The following is a 15,332-nucleotide window of genomic DNA, read 5'->3' on the forward strand; positions in this document are numbered from 1 at the left end:
TTAAATTGTGCAGAGGCCTTTTAGTTTGCCTTAAGGCGAAAATTATAATTTACAAAATACATAATTTATAATTAATAAATTAATAATAATTTACAAAAGATTTATAATTTATATGATCAATTTATATAATCCGGGTATCCATCCATATCGGTAAATAACGTAATTAATCATGATGCATATTACCATTACATTATCAATTTAATAGAATGCATTTACGTACTGCTTCTATGTACATATATAATAGATATAATGTCAATATTAAAGTGCAGCTATATACTCTTTTTAAACTAAATTTGTTTCTTAAGATGATTTTTGAAAAATTATATATTTGCGCTGGTTGTGACACATGTAGACTATATATAACACTTACATCAAATTAAGAAGTAGTCTACCACGTAAGGCAGTTGGCTCACGATCCAGAGGTCCCGAGTTCGAATCCCACCAAGGTAAGTGTGTTTTTTAAATACGAGAAAATATTTATAATCATAGACTGCATTTTAAGAAACAAATTTAGTTATAAAATGGTAATAAAATTTCGAAAAAAAATAATTTTTTTTACGCTCATTATTACAGCTAGTATAACAGTTGGTGTAACTGTTACGTAATAGTTAAATAACACGTTATGTAACATGTTATATTGCTGAGTCGGAAATTGTAACTTACATGTAAGTTGCATGTAACACTAGTTGATATAACCTGTTATATTCGGTTACATTGCCGTTGCATTGCTGCTATATTACTGTGTTCACTGGGATGTGTTTTGCATATAGGTATATTATACATTTTATATATTTGTTATTATTATAGATAATTATAATAGATAATTATAACACACGGAACATAACGTCCATTAGACATCCACACAACCTCCATGCGACTTCTATCTCTACGGTGGACGTCAGATAGATCTCTAAGGCTGCGTTCGGGGAGTGCGCTATTAGCGCTATTGCATCGTTCTATCTTTATCGCTCATCAAGTGTAAAACAAATCCAGCCTAATAGAGATTCATACTGTCTCCATCATAGATATCTTCTACAAATCCATAATGGACATTCATTAGACGTCTATTATGGATGTATAATAGATTTATATACATAATGTTTCTAACAGATCAATATTTAAGTTTTATAGGTAAATTTAAATTTTTAGTTAATTTAAAATTATTAATTTTTATACACTTTTCAGAAGTATTACGTTATATACATATGTAGATTAACCGCGAGCGTTAGTAACGCGCACTGCCGCGAAGCGGCTACCATGCGCCAGTACTTTCTCGTAATAAAAAAACATCACGCGCTAGTATAAGAAGCGAGCCTGTGAGAGGCCTGACTGCGATAATTCTTTGGTACAGATCATCTGAAGTGATACCTCTGGTATCACATAGCAAAGGTTTGCGAAGCAATTTTTGATAATTTGTTGGATACAACTTATAAATATTTATCTAATTTGTTGTAAGCTTTATAAACAAGACGTATGTCCATAAAGAATCTATAAAACGTTTAGTTAACATATTTTAATTATCCACCAAGCTCCAAAGCTCTATTAACCCTTGTTTGTCACACTGGGGTGCAGCCACGACCATATTTCCTTAATTTTAAGTTTTAAGTACCAAACCTACGGGGAGCGGATCTATAGCGACATCTGTCAATAGTTCGAGAATGCCACTATTCCCTCAAGCCAGTGGCATTACGCCGGGACCGTTAAGGTGGAAGCACATAAAATTGCAGGAGCCATGAGCAGAATGCAGAAGCCATATGCGCTATGGTATCCGTAGAGCTCTAACAGATACCATAGCGCATGCGCTATGGTATCTATAGAGCTCTACAGATACCATAGCGCATGCGCATATGGCTTCTGCCTTCTGCTTGTGGCTCCTGCAATTTTATGTGCTTCCACCATTAGTCTGTCTGTGGCAGTCGTCCAAAGTCTAGTGGGATCACCTGCACCCCAGTGTAGCAAGTAAGGCTGAATTTGTGAAATTTCAGTGAACTTTTTTTTGCACTGTATTTTGACATCGGAGTGAAGAATAAGGTTGGTACATCATGTTCTGATGTACCAACCTTATTCTTTACTCTGATGTCAAAATACAGTGCAAAAAGATTCACTAAAATTTCACGAATTCAGCCTTATCTTGCCACACTGGGGTGCAGGTGATTCTACTACACTTTAGACGACTTCCTCTATGAGGAAGCAAAAAGGAACTAAAATTGATTGTAATGCTTGTTTTTATTGTTCATAACATGTTTTACTTATGTTCAAATAAAAATCTTATAAAAATTTGATTTAAACAATAAATACAGCATATTTTGATGATAACACAAAGTTCATTTTTTCACGAAATTCCTTTCTTTATTTCTCAGAATAAATACCTTTTTTTAAAGGGCCACTAAACTACTTTTTTTCTTGTAGTACTACATCAGTAGAAGGCACTTAAATTTTTAGCCATTTTTATAGAAAAATAAAAAAATTATGAATTTTTTTGTAAAAACAGCCATTTTTTCATTTTTTGGGGCTATTTTAATTTTTTTATCATACATAATTTTAATTTTTGGCTATATAACCTACATAATAACTTTTAAAAGTAAGCTCTTAAAAAGTTCTAAAAAATTTGGCAAGTTAAAATATTGAATAGCTTATTTGTTATAACAATTTTTGTCGCTGGGATAGATTCCACCCCAATGGGGCAAGTACGTGACCTCTTTCAGAAGTGTGGCAAGTAAGGATTAAACACATATGGTTAATCTATACAACGCCTAAAAGAGATATATCAATACGTCTAATGGAGGTCGAATGGAGGTGTGAAATGCGGAACTATGGATGCTTAGTAGACGTCCATGGGAAGTTACATAGATGTGTAATGGTGGTTTTTAATCTCCATGATGGACGTCTAGTGGACGTTTATTAGAGCTTTTTGTTCTGTGTAATGTATTTCATGTGCTTGTGTACAACCTGCGTGCGCATCACAAGCACATGACTTTGGGGGAGGCCTAGGTCCGAGTCGGACTGTTGCGCCATTTAAAAAAATATATATGTTTTTCACGTTAATTATTACGGGTTCAACGTCCAATACTGATAAAATTATTTGAATAAAGTAAAGGGCGCCACTAACCTATAGGTTAGTGGCGCGCTTTACTTCTTAAAATTTCGTGATTGTGGCCACGGCGCATGCTTGTATCGCTGCATTTTGTTGATGACAGATTTTCTAATCGCAATAGGGTCGATTCAAACACAGCCGTGCCGTACCCGTACCGTATCCGTATCGTTAACATTAGACAAGGATGGAGACACATTAGACAAGGATGGAGACAATAGGAATCCTTGTCTAATGTTTCTGTCCGTGATACGGTACGGGTACGGCACGGCTGTGTCTGAATCGACCCATAGTCGACAACTTAAACGATTTGTTTTGGTTTGTACTCTGCTCTAACCAAATGCACAAAAACAGTTAAATACAAAATATCATTATATCATTCGTAATATATCATTTGTTTATGATCCGTACAATTCTTATCCCAGAACATTTTCCGTATAAATTTCGGTCACGTATTTGCATTGCTAATGTCCTAAACCACAATAAGCAACGGATTATTGTTCAATTGCTAGACTACGAGTATGCCATTGTAAGATTTAAGATGTGCAGGTTGCAAATGACAAAATATTTATTTAAGTAAGACGCGTCGAAGTACACTACATATGTAGCTACAGATCATGCGCATGTGACCACGGGGCACGTTCAGTCGCTTTTTTTGGTCGGTATGTCAGATTTTCTAACCTGAATAGTCGTCAACTTTAACGATTAATATCTCGCTTTGCGAGGCAGTGAGAAATAAGAAGTCGAAATACCTGGGGCGGCAAATGGTTGTATGGCCTCTCAATTGCAGCCTAGATTAATGTGGGGACTGTGAAACTTGGAAGGATTTGCAGCATTTCCAGAAATCCATTAATTTTTTAGTTTCCATACAGTACAGAAAGATTGCAGAAACATCGCAGAAATATTTCATTACAAGATTGCCAAAAAAAATGTTAAACGTTACATTGAAAGTAAATGCCAAACACTTTGGCCATAAACATGTGATTTATAAGATAAATCAGATTTCTTTGAATAAGTAGTATTATGAATAACATCTATGCCGTGCGTGTACAGCCGTCCGTCTGAAAAAATTCGCTCTCTCAGTCGGTAACCGATCACCCATCTAACAATAAGTAGTAACCGCGTCCAACGTTGCTTGACATTGATGATCGAACGGCCTAGTGGGGATCTTCTGACTCTAACACTTCCTTCTTGCTTATACTCGTATATAACACATCTTTATATTATCAAAAAATCTTGTAATGATATATTAACTGGTAAATATAAAAAGTGAAGTCACAAAAATTTGGATATATAATAAATATTAATAATATTAATAATAATGTGGTAAATGGGCCAACTGTACGAGCTAAATAGAAAGATGTTATTTTAATAAATTAATTTATTTACTCGAAATAACTAAAAAGATAAAAAAATAATTAAAAGTAGATAAATGTTTCGGCTTTACTTACTCGGTAAAAATTTTTTTATTTAAAAACATCTAAATATATATAATTATATATTATTATATAAAATTGTCCATATATATCCATATTGTTTTTTTTTCTTGTATAATCTCTGTTCGTATGTACAAGAAAAATAATAAGAAAAAAAATTAGATAATAATTAAAAAGATAATTTTTGCATTTTTTTTACAAAAAAATAAAGTGTGCAAATGTGAAAAATTTGCTCATATATAATCTCTACATTATATAAAGGGGAAAAGTTTGTAGTGTTGTTCGGGGTAATCTTAGAAACTATTGGAGCGATTTTGAAAGTATTGTATATGAAGTAGGAGTAAAATTTCCCGGGGATATGCTATAGGGATGCTATAGAGTGTATAGTTTTTCGTTACCGATCTTCTGGAAACCGGATTTTCTAATTTCTTCAATTTTTCGGGAAATAATTGACGAAATCTCAAAGAATTATATGTGAGACAGGGGTAGAATTTTCCGGGGAGTGATATGAAGTGTATAATTTTTCGTTACCGATCTTTTTTGGAACCGGTATCCAAAATTTTTCCAATTTTTCGGGAAATAATTGACTGAATCTTAAAGAATTGTATGTAAAACAGGGGTAAAATTTCCCGGGGAGTGCTATAGGGGATGTATAGTTTTTTGTTACCAATCTTCTGGAAACCGGTTTTTCTAATTTCTTCAATTTTTCGGGAAATAATTGACGGAATCTCAAAGAATTATATATGAAACAGGGGTAGAATTTTTCGGGGAGTGATGTGAAGTGTATAATTTTTTGTTACCGATCTTTATTGAAACCGGTATTCGAAATTTTTCCAATTTTTCGGGAAATAATTGACCGAATCTTAAAGAGATATTTTCTTAAAGAGATATTACCTCGATATTTTACTTACCGATTACCGATTTTATTCCTTGGTTTTTTAATTGAAAAATCGAGGTTCTGTGTACATCGCGAGCGACCAATCTCAAAATTCCCGAAAAAACGCCTGGGTAAACCAAGGGATGATGTCGCTGATCGGTAAGTGAAATATCGGAAAAGCGGAAATGACTCAATAGTGTGAAACTCGAGTAGAAAAAGACCGGTTACGACATGTTTAATCCACAAAAACATTTATGCGATCCGATTTCAAATTAGAGGCAGTTATGATTCAAATTACGAATATCATCAATTTCATCCGAGTGTAATAATTGAGAAAATGGATGCAATATGTGATCATTGTCAAGTAAAAAAGTTTAAAACTTAAGCACCTAGAATGTTTTATTCATGCAGAAAAGTTAAACTACTGTCTTTAAATCAACCACCCGACACACTCCTTATGTTTGTCCACAATAAGGATATTGAAACACAAACGAAGTCGTTTCAAGAAAAACGACTCCCGGGCGAAGCCCGGGTAACCAGCTAATTATATATAATGGTATTTTAAATACATTATTTATATATGATTATATATAATTATATATAGGTAAATAAATGAACAATGCAAAAACAATAAAAAAACAATCCAAAAATTGTTTTTTTAATTATTTTTTAATTCTTTTTTTATTATTTTTTTTCGTACATACTAACAGAGATTATATAAAAGAAAAAAAACATGGACATATATAGACATATTTTATATAATATTATAGTATAATATATATTTAGATGTTTTTATATAAAAAATTTTTTGCCGGGTAGAAAATTAAAACAGCGAATATTATAAATGACTCGTCAAATCGATGTCGAATCGATGTTGAATCGATGAGTATTTTTAACATCGAATTAAAAGTATCATATTGATATCATTTCGATCTCGAATCGAGATTTTACATATAAACGGATGTGCACAGAGTTACAACAGTAAAATTGAACAAAACAGTAACAGGAGTGGCCATCTATATTATTCATATCAGTTTATTTAAGGTTACTCGAAAATATGTCGAAATTCAAACAAACGTTGACTTTTTTATCCTTGCCAGCAATAATCGAGCTAATTTCGACGTCGTTTCAACATTGTTTCGATATTAGCTTTCTCACTGGGGACTGCCGCGTTTATCTGCCAGATTCTTTCCATTTCGTGCAAAAACGCGTTGATTGAACATAATTTCATCTATATTCGCGTTCAGGCTTGTATTCTAAATAAATACCTTCATTTTTACCCTTTTCTATGCTAACTATTCTCTGCTTTAACAAAAAGACTGTTCAGAAAGATTTTCATTGATCGCAGATTTTATGCATGTACACACGTGCAGTGTACATGGCGTTGCAATCTGAGGACAGATATCTCGTAGGATCTCGTTGGATAAGGACAGAATGATCAAAATAATCGATATTTTTAATTCCGCTTAGATGAGAGCGCTTTCCCGTCGGAGTTCAGCCGTCACTCCAGGATCCCCTTAAATGACTTTTCTTTGTACATGTACTATTTCCATATACATTAGTCATTTGTACCTTTCAATACTCAAAATAACTGCTATATTTTTCAAACTTTTTTGTTTATAACTTTTAAATAAGCAATGAGCGACGATTATGTTATAAGGAAAAGTTACTCAGGGTCATGTCCTTGACAACATATGTCAAGGTTAAGATCACTGGAGGTGGGTCACCTATTCGGTATATTTACCAATTTGACTTACACCACTTTTACCCCTCCATATATGAAAATAATAAGAAAAATTGAAAAATGATTAGAAAAATAACTTTTGTACATCGGTTTATTTATCCTTAATGTATAACGATTCAGTTGGATTGATCGGTACAAAGCTTGGTTGTGCGGAAGGAGGATGTGGAGCCTGTACAGTTATGATTTCAAAGTTTGATCGTGTTGCAGGAAAAATCATGTATCCTTTTCATAGTGTACTATAATATAATGATCTGGATTGTTTCTAAAAAATGTATTTCCTTAAGGGTCCTGCGGTACTCATCGTGGCCATGTTGGAATGTGACATCAGAAGCGAGAAATGACACGTTAAAAATTCTTGCATGGTATTTCCAAATAAATAGATATTTGCTTAAAATAACACTACAGGTCACTTCAGTACATTTTAAAAATACTCCGAGTTGCATCCCTTTCCCTTGAGTTATTAAACATCCGTAAAACGAATGTGAAACTATGCAGGCTTTTTTAGGGCCAGCGCACGAACATTCTCGTAGCGTCTTATTACACCTTACGTGAGAATCTTGCGTTAGTGCTGATCTACAACCTTGCTTTAAAGGGTATTTAAGCTCTAAGCCGTAAGAAATTGACCAATCACAGTGGAATGTGAGGAGAATACTCGACTGTGATTGGTCAATTTCTTACGGCTTAGAGCTTAAATACCTTTTAAAGCAAGGTTGTAGACCAGCACTTACACACAAGCCAATCTTACGGCAACGCACGAAGAAAAGGATAACGTAACGTAGGTACGTAACATAAGACTAATTACGTTACGTTTTTCTTTGTGCGTTGCCGTAAGATTGGCTTGCGTGTCGCGTAACGCAAGATTCTCACGTAAGGCGTAAGACGCTAAATTTCGCCCACGTATTTGCATTGCCAATGATGTCCTAAACCACAAGCAACGGATTATTGTTCAATTGCTGGACTGAGTATGCCATTGTAAGATTTAAGATGTGCGTTGCAAATGACAAGATATTTAAGTAAGACGCGTCGAAATACACTACACATGTGGCTACGGAGCATGCGCATGTGGCCACGAGGTACGTTCAGTCGCTTTTTTTGGTCGGTACGTCAGATTTTATAACCTGAATAATCGTCAACTTTAACGATTAAAAAGGCCGTGGCACATAGAAAAACTTAAGCAGTAAAACTCAAGCAGTAAGCAAATCAGCCAATCACAGTCAAGAACTTAAGGCATGGCCCTAAGCGGTAGCGAATCCATACCGTTAATTTCTTACTGCTTAAGTTTTTCTATGTGCCAAGACCCTAATATCTCGCTTCGCGAGGCAGACCGCCGCGTTTATCTGTCAGATTCTTTCATTTCGTGCAAAAACGCGTTGATTGGAAATGTTCGTGCGCTGACTAGGTTTTGTATTACATTCATTTTACGGCTATTTATTAACTGTCAAGGGAAAGGGGTAGACCTAACCTGAACTCGGAGTATTTTCGAAGTGTGCTGAAGTGATCTTAAGTGTTACTTTATGCAAATACCTTTTTATTTAGAAATGCCATGTAAATATTCTCAACGTGTCAAATCTCAACGTTTCTCGCTCCTGACGTCACATTTCACGAGATGTCGGGAAAGAGCCCAGGAGCCTTAAAATTAATTTCCTATATCTTATAAATCGAAACAGTCATTTGGCTGTTAACGCATGCTTAACACCGGTATGCGCCGTGCATGGTTTAGCTGTAACCACCGTGGAGGGTATTGGTAGCACAAAGACCAAGTTGCACCCGGTACAAGAACGTATTGCCATGGCACATGGGTCGCAGTGTGGATTTTGCACAGCTGGTATAGTCATGTCTATGTACGCTTTGTTGCGCAATATCCCAAGACCAACTATGGACAATTTGGAAACTGCGTTTCAAGGTGATGTATTTGGAGTATGTGCGTAGTACGTAAGGTCTTTACGTAGACAAAGCTGGTTCATATCATTGGCATATAAATGCATAATGCATAACATAATTATATGTAACGTAATAATAATAATGAATTGATTACATATTTCCTAGGTAATCTATGCAGATGTACAGGATATAGACCGATTATAGAGGGATTCAAGATCTTTACGGAGGAGTGGGAACGATCGCAGTTAATGATTAACGTACGAGAGGAAGGAACAAACAATACGAGAACTTGTTCAATGGGCGACGCCTGCTGTAAAAAGGTTTTTACGTCCGAACCAACTGAGATTTTCAATTCCAAAGAGTTCCGTCCGTACGACCCTACTCAAGAACCTATATTTCCACCGAAATTAAAAGTAAGTTACTTGACTTACTACTTGAAAAAAGGCCGTAGCCGGATAAAAAGGATCAATGTGCCCCCATACGGATCATGCTGATTTTTTTTGCTTTGATTGCTATCAGTGTCACTTACAAATTAGTCAAATATTAACCCTTAATATTGAACCGTTTTGGTGTAAAAAATAAAAATAAAAATTTTGAAAATAATTTAAATCTTTTGATCGGCTTAACTGATTTTGATGAAATTTTAATATGTTGTAGATATCATTGAGACACATTTGTGGAAAATTCGGGAAAGGTTTCTGACAAAAACATTGATTAAAAAAATAAAAAATGTTCTTGCTTTTTTTTAGTCCCAATATCTTTTTGGTACAATTACGAAAAAATTTTTGTAGAATTTTGGAGCAGTTTTCTATCAAACATAATTTTTTGGAAGCAATAAACTGGGCAGGCGGTACTTTTAAAAAATAAAATATTTTTTTTATATTTTTTTAAATATGATGTGTTTAGTATTTTTAATCCGTCGCGATCGCGGATCAATAGGTACATGTAACGCTATCCCTTAGCCGACCTCTGAACGAGTTGATTTCGTGCCGCACCCCCGTCACCCCCAGACCGCGAAGTCTCTCCCGACGCGCTATCGATTCTGCCATGCCTGGATAGCGTGATCCTGCCAACGAAAACTATTGACTGATGCGTGTCGCGCGCCCGAAAACTCCCGAAAAGGGTCCGTGAGAGCTCCGATCTCAGTAACGAAATAACTCAGTAACTTGCTTATACTCGCCGTCGTGCATACGCAATTACCGCGCCGTTAGTGCGCCGGCTAATTACCGCGCTTTAGTACGCCCGCAAATTTACCGTCGCAGTATCGCGAACGGTGGATATTCACGTCTCTGTGCGCGTTACTTGCCGCGCCGTCGTGCGCCTGCTAGTAGTAAGTGGGTAGGTTCGAGGCGTCAAAACAAACCCCTACCACCGACCCCTCTGGCGCCAGGGGCGTGGTCAGACGGTCTGCCCACGTGACCTCGGAGCGCTTTGATTGGCTGCCGCGTGAGGAGTGGGGGTAACGAGGTAATTAAATGGAGCGTTTTGATTGGATACCCCATACCTACCCAGCGTCTGATTGGCCCTGTCACCTAAGGTGTCTAGTGTCTTTTTGGGACTTCACGTGGTAGACGACTACGAAACAAAAATGTTGGATTCAAAATAGTAACTAAATGGAGCGTTTTGATTGGATACCCCATACCTACCCAGCGTCTGATTGGCTCTCCCGCCTAAGGTGTCCAGCGTTTTTTTGGGACTGCAAGTGGTGGACGACGCTGAAGTCACGCAGGAAAATAGCGGAAGAGCCGACCAGCGTCATTTTGGCAGGAGCACGTGTTAGACAACGCTAAGCTCAAAAAAGGATAGGACGCTAAGATGCCGAAAACGGAAAGTGGAATTTTTAAAAGCGTTTTGCCTCGAGGGTAGGGGAAGAAAAAAGAACGGACAGGTTCGCTTTTGTGACGTGACGCGTATATGTCGTTTTTAGAGAATAGTTTTCATGATTTATGACCGTGTATTTTTAGGACTTGTGTCTGGACAAAGAGTTTACAAAATAATCAAATACGCTTGCTTTCAAAGTTTTGTCTACGTTATTTCCTGGAGAAATAAGGGTGTAAAACAGGAATGGACAGGTTTGCTTTGTGATGTGATGCAACTATTTTAACGTAAAAGAAAAAGGAATGAATAAATAGACGGGAGGGGGTTGAAGATACAAACAATGTTTATTACATAAAATAATACATTGATACGAGGGAATAAGTATTTCTTTTAATTATTCTTAAAAGTACACGCCTGAATATGGCAGCATTCAGCGTGAGGTTTTACGCATGCGCTTTTATTATAAAGAAAAATGTTACGAAATAATTTTACAATCAAACGATCATTGCGTTTGCAATGTCGCTAAACAGATTAAGAAACTGGCTAAGATTATAACCGCTACACATAAAATATAAAAATACACAGCAGTATTGTCCGCAAGTTTGAGAGAGCGTTCCTTGTAGCGTCACGGTGTTCCATCGATGCGTAGTGGAATTCCGACGAAAGCGTAAGAGGAATCTGGAGTCTAAAGGTGATAGTCCGTAGCTATCGAAATACGTTTTTGCTCCTTGCTCGTTGATGTAAAAGGCGACCCAATGTTGTCGATCGTGATCGTCCGTGTTAGCGACGATAGCTGTCGACCTCGTCCACACCCTCGGCAGGATAGACACCCGTATATCTGACACTGAGATGATGCAACGCTTGTAAGATTTCTAGCGAGTTCATTTTTACACAGCGAGGTGGTAATCGCACGAAAGGAATTATTTGTATAATTTCGGAGTTTACCTTTTTTGGAGTTGTCGCACTAGTGTTCTTGGATGGTGACGGGCGTATCAGCGAGTTATTGAAGATGTATTCTTTTCTTACGCCCGCTATGCTTTTGCTACTTCTCCTTTCTCTTTCTTTTCTGTCTCGTTATTTTTTGCCACTGTTTTATTTTTATAGCAATGTCACTGTCGGTTTTTTCATCTTCGTCGTCGCTTGTGTCCAAATTTACGTGTGAGAGATTAGTATCGTAGCTCGAGTCGATGCTGTTGCTGCTACTACTGCTGCTACGTTTGCTGTTGTCTCGCAAGACTATCCAGCGTTTCAATTTAAAAGCGTTACGTAACGCACAAACAATTTTGTCCGTAGTCGAAACACGAAATCCGTGATGTGAGCAGCGTTGTCTGTACTCTCGGGTCTCCGGTAAACTTTTGAACGGTGGAGAAATTTCTGCCAGATTATATATGTTTCTGGAAAGGGTAATTATTTAGTAATACGGATTACCCTCCGATGACCTTGACCTTGACATATGCTGTCAAGGTCACCCTCCTGAGTGACCTTCAGAAGTTTTTAGCCGGCGGTCGGTATTCGTTAAAAAGTTATTAACAAAAAAAGTGTCGAAAATATAGCAGCTATTTATCAACAATTTACTGCTTTAAATGTTGTGTTTTGGTAAAGCAGCGACTTTCTCGCGAAATAAAGTATTCTCTACTTAAAAAAAAACGTAATATTAGTCGTTTATGCCTCTCAATACTCAACATAGCTGCTATATTTTTGAAACTTTTTTTGTTAATAACTTTTTCATGGAAAATTAAATACCGAGTAACCTTTACTGCTGTTGTTAGTACAGCGATTTGCAGCACAAAAGGTTGGCATAGCGAGTCTAAAATGTGCAAAAAAATGTGTAATAATTAATGCAAAGCATTTAATAATGCAATAAAAATAATTCATTAAATAAAAGCCTATAAATAATCGGTGAGGACGCCACATCGGTGAGAACGAAATCGGTGAGGAGGCCACTATTCTTCAGATTTACCGTTGTCGCTATGTATAATTCAATATGGCAGCAGGTACATGGGCACAGTTCACTCTGACCAATCAGCGTAATCTCACGATCACGTGATCATTGGCGAATCTCTGTTACACTATAAAATCTCTAGTACGTAGACGAAATGTGCCGTATCGTCGGGAAAGATGCACGTTCGAAATCGATATTCGTCCGGAGTCGATTGTCGATTGTTTCAGATCGATGAGTAGTAGATACCCGTGCGCCGCGGTCTCGACATGGCGTCGTAGTATGCCGCTTCTAGAAACTGTGGATCGTTGGGAAAGATTTGACGCGCTAAATGACGAATTTGCGCACGATCGCGAGGATTCTTAAAAACCACGATGTTTGCATTGAGCGATATATCGCGTTGCCCGCGTCCCTGATGAAAAAGATTTTGCGAGATGAGAATTACGCTGAGATTCTTATGATGACTGCCTTTGGTAAAGAGATCCACAATCGCGTCGCTCGATGACGATTCTCTCATAAGATCGTCGATTATTACCAATTTAGGGGAGAGCGGATCGGCGGAATAATCTTCCGAACGTAGCAATCCCTCGTGAAATTCAATAAATTTTTCTTCGGCACTGCTTCCTCACGAGCGTCGTATTGTAATTGACGATAAGCCTCCTGTCACTCCGCGTAATAAAACAAAACTCTCTCGAAACGTACGTCGGACATGTAAGATAATTTCGGAGAAAGGTTTTCACGAAGATCGCCTTCCCGCAACCGGTGGGTCCACACATGATCAACGTCGATGTTTCCAGCGCACGTCCATTTTGCGAAATGATTGACTCGAATTCCGCGCGTGACTTCAAAAAGGATAATTTGAGGAGAGGGGCGGGGGGAAAAGATAATCAACGGCGGCGGCGGCGGCGGCGGCGGCAAACGCGCGCACCAGCGTGCCTCCGCAAACGCTCGCGCGAGCGAACATCACCGCGGCCGTCGATCAGCTGATAGTCCAGTCACTATGTACAAAAAAACGGATTATAAAAGACATAATTCTGACCCAGGATTTTTTTTTTGGGGAGTGTTGGGGGCTCAAGAAAAGCTTAATCTCAAGTTTTCAACCTCTGTTTCCCGCTTGCTTTTTTTATGGGAATAAAAAATGTAAAAAAATGGTTTTTCCGCGCTAACTCGGTTTCTAATAAAGTTACAAGGTCGAATTGGAGCTCATTTTAAAGCTTTTTTTACGCTCTACAAATTATGTCGTATGACATTTTTACGTATAATCGATTGTTTTCGAGACATCGAACGAGAAAGGGAAATAAAAAAGTATGATATTTAGTTTTTTTCTTTTTACTCATTATTGTCGTCCGAAATTGCAAAAATGCTTCAAATGAAACTTGTAGAGCGTAAAAAAACCTACAACTTTTATTTGTTATTTATTTCATTTTGTTGAAAATTCGATTCGACCTTGTAACTTTATTAGAAACCGAGTTATCGCGGAAAAACCATTTTTTTCACATTTTTTACTCCCATAAAAAAAGCAAGCGAGAAACAGAGGTCGAAAACTTGAGATTAAGCTTTTCTTGAGCCCCTAACACCCCCCAAAAGAAAAATCCTGTGTCAGAATTGTCTTTTTTAAATGTACATAGTGACTGGACTATGATTCGCGCGCCGCGGTGCGCATAAGCTTATTCATGTCTTAGCTTATTACGTTTCCGCAGTGAGAGCATCGCAATCGACGAGCTTGTACGCGATGCTCCGAGCGGAGAAAAAGTTTGAGAGAAAAAAATAAGCGCGGAAAAAGGTGGGGGAAATTATATGATACAACTATTTACGCTTTAAATGTAAAAATATTTTATTTTTCGAGAGATTTTCTGAGGAAAAAAACATAAATTTTTAAAAATTTTATATTTAAACATAGAATATATTTACATATTGCTATATACATTATATTTTTAGTTACATATGTACAAAAATCTATTTACACTTACAACTATTTACAAAATTAATAGTTATTTGTGTAACAAGTGAGGTAAGATGAAAATTCCCGGGTGCGGAGTTTACGCCTTCGGCTCGTGCGTAAACTCCGCACCCGGGAATTTTCATCTTTACACACGACTTACACTCCCTATTTTATGTTGCAAGTGCCTGGAAAGTGGTCTATCACGCACGCGTAGCGTGCGTAATGGGGCACTTTCCATGCACGTGTTGCATAAAAACTATTTACAATATAATATGAGAACATTTTTTTACCCTAATGTGGCAGAAAACTCGTTAGCCTAACTTATCAATAAAGAAGAAGAAGAAGGAGAAAAAGTTATTCACTCCACGTAACCGTACGGAATAACAATTAGTGAATAACAATTACACTGGTTTACAAAATGAAAAAATTTTTTTATACATTTAATGCCACTATTTTTTTCTTATGTATTTTGGCCCGCTAAACTCGAAAATCACATAAAAATTTTTGTATGGATTGGTTTTCGAGATATGAATTTTTGGATTTTTTTTCGGAGATAGCTTCACATTTTAGGCCATATCTCGATTTAGAAACGTACGATTGGGTC

At 36.9% G+C, this 15,332-nt stretch overlaps 1 protein-coding gene across 1 annotated transcript in view; it reads left to right on the top strand.

Moving 5' to 3' along the window:
• Positions 1–15,332, top strand: part of Ry (xanthine dehydrogenase rosy) — a 169,776-nt gene that overhangs the window by 25,789 nt on the left and 128,655 nt on the right. Inside the window, exons 4-6 of the mRNA XM_071786769.1 lie at positions 7,269–7,365; positions 8,816–9,051; positions 9,195–9,442. Of these exons, the coding sequence (XP_071642870.1) occupies positions 7,269–7,365; positions 8,816–9,051; positions 9,195–9,442 (581 nt within the window). The remainder of the gene's footprint in view (positions 1–7,268; positions 7,366–8,815; positions 9,052–9,194; positions 9,443–15,332) is intronic.

Source organism: Temnothorax longispinosus, chromosome 8, assembly GCF_030848805.1.
Source record: "Temnothorax longispinosus isolate EJ_2023e chromosome 8, Tlon_JGU_v1, whole genome shotgun sequence".
NCBI lineage: Eukaryota > Metazoa > Arthropoda > Insecta > Hymenoptera > Formicidae > Temnothorax > Temnothorax longispinosus.